Here is a 7,109-nt window from a genome sequence, read left to right on the forward strand (position 1 = left end):
TTGGCTTTTTTTGAACTCTTTCTCTTTGAACTAGAAGCTTTGGATTTTGGCTATGATGTTGTAGGATCTTTTCTTTCTTTAGTTTATTTTGGGAAGTTACTAGTGAGTTCTTTGTATTTGGCCCTCTGATTCTAAGAGTTCAGGACAATTTTCATTGGTAACTTCTTGAAATACTGTATTTAGACATTGTTTAGTCATGAATTTCAAATAGTTGGATATTTAGAATAACTCTTCTAGACCTATTTTTAAGGTCAGTTATTGTTGATTAGAGGGATAGGGAGGACGGAAGACCAGTGTTTGGGCCAGACTATGAATGAATGGCATGGACAAAGATTGTCTGGTTTTGATTATAGTAAAGACCCTTCTTCAAGATTCTAAGCATACTGCTGTTAGGCTTTGTTGGGGAAGCTCTCTCTGGCCAGAGTTGCAGATCCTCCTCCTGCATTAGGTTAACTGGAGTCTTTCCCTCCTGCTTCTAGGCTAAGAGTTTACTCCTATACTAAGATTCCTTAAAGACATTAGGAGATATCTTGGGTTGGGCTTTGTCCAGAGTCTTTCTCCTGATTCTGAACTCCTGGGACCTACCAATTGGAATCGACTAACTAGAGTTTGGTGCTAGAACCAAACCAGAGATCCTTAAACCCCTCCTAGAGCTTCCTTGGATGCCTTACATACTGGGTGCCTGTTGGCAAGGCCTTCAGGGATACCAGAGTAGGTCTTTGAGACTTTTCTCTTGCTTCTAGGCTTATACTACTGTCAACATGGAATCTAGATATCCCAAACTTATAGCCTAGTAAGATCTGATGAACTGTAAGTTTTAGGACTAGCTTGTAAGTTGGAGACCCCAAAGCTTGTATTTATTCCCTGTTCCTGTGAGAATCTACTTGACTCTTCTTGTCTCTAGAACTCCCACTGTATCACACCCTCCTTTCCAGGATAGAACTCAGGACCTTTAGTTTACAAGACTGACATGCTGTCTACTACATCAGAATCACTTGGTCTGGATTTGGCCCTACCTGACAGGGATTGTCTTTTACCTTAGGGTCCATTATTCAGTCTGAAACTGCTAGACTGAGATTCCCTTCAGGGTGGATTCTCACAGGAACAGGGAACAAGTACAAGCTTTGGGGTCTCCAACTTACAAGCTAGTCTTAAAACTTGCGGTTCATCAGATCTTACTAGAGTACAAATTTGGGGTTTCTAATTCCATGTTGACACTATACAAGTCCCTTCAGGGTGTTTTAGAGAGATCTGAACTTTATTTCTTAGCGTACTACCACATTCCACACTTATCAAATGTAAAACCTTTTAGTCTGAGAGTTTAAGGGCTCCCTTCCTCTTGTTCTCAACTGGTAACTTAGCCTATTATAAAGTTTCCTTTTGTGAAGAGGTTCACACTTTGTACTCCAAGAAATCCAGTCATCAAATCCCCATGTTAGTTAAAAACACCTCTTAAGTTGTACTAAGCTTGATAGGTTTTAACCTTGATATGAAAGAACCCTTACTCTATTATAATGGCGTTATTTTATCTTTTTACTTTACTTTTTATGGGAGGAAATGAGGAAGGCTCGCTGCTTCCTTCAACTAATTCCTCAGAGGCCCTATTAGCAGTTACAAAGAGATCTCCAACTCTAGAACCTAACAGCTTTCTTGACTTAATGGGCTGTCCTTTGGGCACAGTCACACACCAAAAACTACAGTTCTTGGAAATGCAGTAGTGTCTGGATTTTCACTCTTATGAGGGGAAAAAAAAACAGTTTAAAAGAGAAATCAGGGAAGCTACTTTGAAAATGTTCTTTCTAAATATTTAAAAAGATTTGGTGCTTATGTAATAAACTATATAACTAAAAACATTGATGTTTAATTAATTAATTTAATTTTTTGATAGCCTTCAAGTCCCTGAAATCCGAGAAGAAAATAAGTAGAAAGCCATATCTGGGGAGGATCTCACATTGTAATCCACCAACAATTCCCATTTTATGGAGGGGGGAGTGAGAGGGGAGAAAGCTGATCTAAATCTTTAAATAGTTAATATTTATATAGTACCTTATGGTATATTTATTTATTTATTATTTTTTTGGGGGGGTCTTCTTATCTGAACCTTGTAATAATCCTGGGTGGTGGATGCTATCTCTATTTTAGGATTAAGGAAACCAAGGTAGTAGAAGTTAGTGACCTGCCCAGAGTCACACAGCCATAAGTGTTGTTAAGTGTTAAATTATGTGTGTGAACTGGGTTTTTTGGGAACCCCAAGTTTGTCCTGGTCCCAGACTTACCCATTTCAGACTGAACAATAGACCTTAAAGTACTTAATGGTCCCAGTTCAGGTGGGACTAGTAGAACTAATAAAATGTTATATATCCTTTTGTCCTAGTAGCTTTTCCCACTGTATCAAAGTCCTTTCCCAGGTAGTAAAGATCTTGGCTGGACTTTTCCCTTTTGTATCCATTGTAAAACAACAGCCTCTTCCTGATAATCCTGTCTTGGACTACTTATTTCCTGGTAGTCAGGGTAATGTCAATCAATCATATATCCTGTCCTTAGTTCCCCAAGTTCTATTATACTTTGTAGAATCTTTTAGTGTGTTGATCCTCCCAGAGATACTGTCCCTGGATACAAAACCCTAGGATTTTGACTGTGTAGTATTTGGTGCTTGGTTCTGTGTAGTGGCCAATTATTATGGACCTATCTCTTTCCTGATTAAAGAATTGGTTTTTATTACTATGTTAGTAGTTCTGTGTTTTTCCAAGTTGACCAAGTGTCCAAGGTCAGATCTGAATTCTGGTCTTCCTAACTCTTATATCTGGCATTCTATTTACTTTGCCACTAGCTGCCTCTTGGGGGTAAGACACAATTAGGGAGATTGGCTTAAATTTTCAGAATCTCTCTTATTCCAGCTTTCTTCTACACTATATCTGAAAAAATATCTCTCATTAAGAATGGATTTTAAAAGGATTTACTTACTACATAGAAGTCCTCAATTATTTTCCCTTACAATAAAAACAAAGGACATGGCTGTTATGGGATTGCTCCAAACTACTCAGTCATTAAGCTGGAGGATACTATTCTCTTTTTGTATGACCTTACTTGCCATATTACAAAGTGATATAACAAACATGGTATGAGGCACATGGACTGATTGACAGAGTCCCTTTATAAATCTAGTATGAATAGGAAACTTGCAACACATCCTGGCCAGAAAAAATTCTACCCTTCTAGGGAAAAAAACTTCATGATTTGAGTTAAAAAAAAAAAAGGTTTTAAATTTCTCTGTGCTACTTGGAGAAACAAATTCAAAGGAGCTTTGCTCATTAGTTTCATTTTTAGAAGGGAAACCCATTGAGAAAACTCTCCTGAGTTCCGGTGTATAGTTCTCAGAGAATAAGCAAAAGCTTACATCAGGGAGGCTCAAGATAGTTAAAAAAAAAACAACAGAACCAAAAAGAAATAAACACCCCCTCCCAAGAATTTTGATTATTAGAGCTGCCCAAAAGTTAGGTGGTTGATCTTGTGGAATCTGGATGGGTTCATCATCACTTGAGCCATGGTAAATGGAGGCTAGATGCCTATCTCTAAGGGACAGATAGGAGAGAGAAGATTTCTGTATAGAGTGAGAGAATATGTTAGATAACCTCTAACATTTTTTCCAAACTATATGAGTATATAATTATTTGAATTACGACTCCTGTTTCTAGATTCATATGTAGATAAAATACTAATCTTACTTCAACTCATTTCCCCAGAAGTGTATCTTTTAAAAATTTGATATATTTAAAAATATTGTATTTATTTCTTAATTCACTAAACTGTTTTAACATTTCTCCTATGGTTGGAAATCTCTTTCTTTGAGCAGCAGTTCAGATTGCTTGGGGAAATTCTTCTGAATTCACTTTCTCTTAGAAGTTATAGGTGGTTTCTGTGGGATTTGAAACTGCCATGGTTGTGGATAACATTTTCTACTCTGGTTAAAATGAGACTATACTACCTGGTTTCATCCCTATTATATAAATATCAACAGTAAAAGTTCTACTATTATTTATTGTGAATAACATTCATTATAAGCTGAGCATTCTTTTCTCCAAATATAGAATTAGCCACCGAAGTTATAACAGCCAGTAATCTTCAATGATACCAACAAAAAAATTTTAAGCTATAGGCTAGTGGGGGTTATTTAATTCTTGAAAAAAAAATGCTAGGATATATTATTAAAGAGGGAGAGGGCCAGTGAATATCTAAAAAGGAAGAGGTGATCATAAAGAACAAGCATGCATTCCCCAAGAATTAAGAGCAGCAGGTTAAGTCATACAAATTAAGCAAATAAGGTTTAGTGTCATGAAAAATGTCCAAATGCTTAGAACAAGCCCTGAGGGATATTTAACCAGAATTTGCATGTATTTGAGTATTTTAGAAAATAAAGTATTTTGGAAAGGGGCATCTTTTTCAAATATGAGTTGAACTAGATGGCCAAAGGTCCCTTCCAGTTCTGAGATTTTGAAATTCACTGCGTATATGAAGTAGCTTTGCATTTTTTCTACAAATAGATTCCTCTAAAGGTATTGAGTCAAAAAGTAACATTGCAAAGGGGCTGTTTAAAAATATTTTTTTTCAAATTCTATTTTGTCCACAATGTTTAAAATTCTATTCTGTGAGTCCTCATGTACTGGTGACATAACTGCTCTGGATCACAGCTTCTGACCTATCCTCAGATCAGTGAATAACTTAGAGTCATCACTCAGTTAATTTGGGAAAACAGGCATTTTAACTGCAAACCTGAGATCTGTGTATATTATATCTCCTCACTGCACAGAGAATTAAAAATGTCAGACAAAGCAAATTCTAAAAAGGACTTCCTGACTTAGATAAGTCTTTGAACAATCACTCTTCTAATGTGGACAAATGATTAGGACCACAAAAGTCATATCTTGATATTTCATTAGGAAAAGGAACTGTCTTACCGTATTGACCCAATCATATATGGCTGTGCCAGTTGAACCACAATGGCACCACTTCCTAGTTGGTGACAGGTGTATCCAGAATCCCAATCATAATTCTTGGTGTCACCATTCAACAAGGCATTGCGACTACGACTCACACCTTCAATCACACTAGCACAATCAGCAATTGTTGCAACATTGTCCATTGGAACTGTGAAATGCAATATAAAATTTGATATCAGAATAAAAGAGGCAGCCTATTTTAAATTAAGTACAAAAAGTAGATTAGAAAATACCATATTACTATTATACCATGTAAATTAAGACTTTTTGATTCAAATAATTCTTTTAAAAATTATTGGTAATTTTTATTTGTATATAATTTGTTAACAAATATATCACACTACTTTCTGCTATCCAACAAGTCATCTCCTGGAACAGAATTTTTTAGGAAGAGGAAAAAAATGGTTTGGCAAAACTAATCAACACTTCAATTAAGCTTGACTGTATGTATAATGTTCCATAAGTATGGTCTTCCACTTCTGGAAAAAATGAGACAGATTTGCATTTCCTCATCTTTCTTGGACCCATATCTGGAAATTATAATTAAATAGTGTTCAATTTCATTTGTGTTGGTCATTGGGTGTATTGTTTCTCTGGTTCTGCTTACTTCACTTTTCATTAATTCAACTAAGTCTTCCTGTGCTTTGCTGAATTTTTCTAATTAATCATTTCTTATAGAACAGGAATGACTTCTTATATTCATGTAAAGTAATTTGTTTAGTTCTGCCTCAACTGATGGCATTTTATTTGTTTTTTTGCCACCAGGAAAATTGGTGTTATGAATATTCTGAGAATATGAGACCTGCCTTGATCCTTCTTGGAGAATATGTCTAGAAATGGAATCTTTGATGCAAAAGATATAAACATTTTAGTTATTTCCTCTGAATAATTACTAGTGGCTAGATCAATTCATTGTTTCATCAGTAGGTATCAGTTGAATTCTCTTATTAGTAATATGGAACAATCTGTCATATGGCTGTGAATAATTTATAATTATTCTGAGAATTGGCTATTTATTTCCTTTGATCACATATTCAGGAGTGTGTTCATAAATTTTTAACAACTGTCTCTCCACTGAAGGATACATTTTTATATTTAATCTGTATTATCCACATTTTTGCGTCAAATTAAACCTAGACAATAAGTAAAATGAATGAGGTTTGATTTTGTAGGTATGCTGACTTTTAAGTTGTAAATGTCAATGCTGAAAATTTAACAATCAGTTCCTGAGAGATGATTTTAATAGTCTCTAGTATTCTCCTTATCTGAGGAAAAATGGTTCTTGGTTTCATGTACTGTTTTGAATTCACTGTATATAGGATATGAGACCCATACCAGAGATACCTGATGCTAACATTGTTCAGTTAACAACTTCTTTTATCTTAGTTGCATAGGTTATTTTATAAAAGTTTTATCTGATGTGACCGAAATTATATTTTACCTTTTGTGACAATTGCTATCCCTTATATAAGAATTCTTCCTCTAAATTCATCCATATGAGAGGTATCTCATCTCATTCTCCTTTGATTTTTTAAAAAATGGAGTGACCTTCCATTTTCAGGTTGCATATCCATTTTGAATTAACCATGGTATGAAGAATAAGGTGATGGGTCTTGCCAAGCTGGTTTCTAGTTTTCCTAGCACTTTTTGTCAAAGAGGGAATAATCCACACAAGTAATTTATTTTCTTAGGTTTATTAAATACTATTTTACTGAGTTATTGCTTCTGATTCCTGCTTATCTAGTTTGTTTTGATGATAAACTTTTCAAACTTTTAATCAGAATAAGTAGCTTTTCTGATGACTGCTTTATAGTAGAAGCTGTGATCTGTGCTACTTCCTTCCTCTTCTTATTTTGAGGTCTATATATCACTTAGTAATTTGGTTGGTATAGCACTAAATATACAAATTATTCTAGATAAAATCATGTGTATTATGTTGACTTAATCCAACCATGAGCACTGAAAATCTAATTATTTTAGTCACTTTATTTCATTAAAGAATATTTTAAATTACATTTATAAAAGTCTTAAGTGTGTCTTAAGACTAAGTCCCAGATATGTCATGCATTTTGGAGTTATTTTTAATCAGTTTACCTTTTCTAAGGTAATTTT

The 7,109-nt window shown here is 34.7% G+C and overlaps 1 protein-coding gene across 8 annotated transcripts in view; it reads right to left on the bottom strand.

Moving 5' to 3' along the window:
- BTBD9 (BTB domain containing 9) overlaps positions 1-7,109 on the bottom strand; it is a 550,633-nt gene that overhangs the window by 157,888 nt on the left and 385,636 nt on the right. For all 8 annotated transcript variants that reach the window (XM_056818165.1, XM_056818162.1, XM_056818164.1 and 5 more), the window contains one exon: positions 4,956-5,145. In XM_056818165.1, coding sequence (XP_056674143.1) covers positions 4,956-5,145 — 190 coding nt within the window. The remainder of the gene's footprint in view (positions 1-4,955; positions 5,146-7,109) is intronic.

The sequence above is a fragment of the Monodelphis domestica genome, chromosome 2, assembly GCF_027887165.1.
Source record: "Monodelphis domestica isolate mMonDom1 chromosome 2, mMonDom1.pri, whole genome shotgun sequence".
NCBI classification, from domain to species: domain Eukaryota; kingdom Metazoa; phylum Chordata; class Mammalia; order Didelphimorphia; family Didelphidae; genus Monodelphis; species Monodelphis domestica.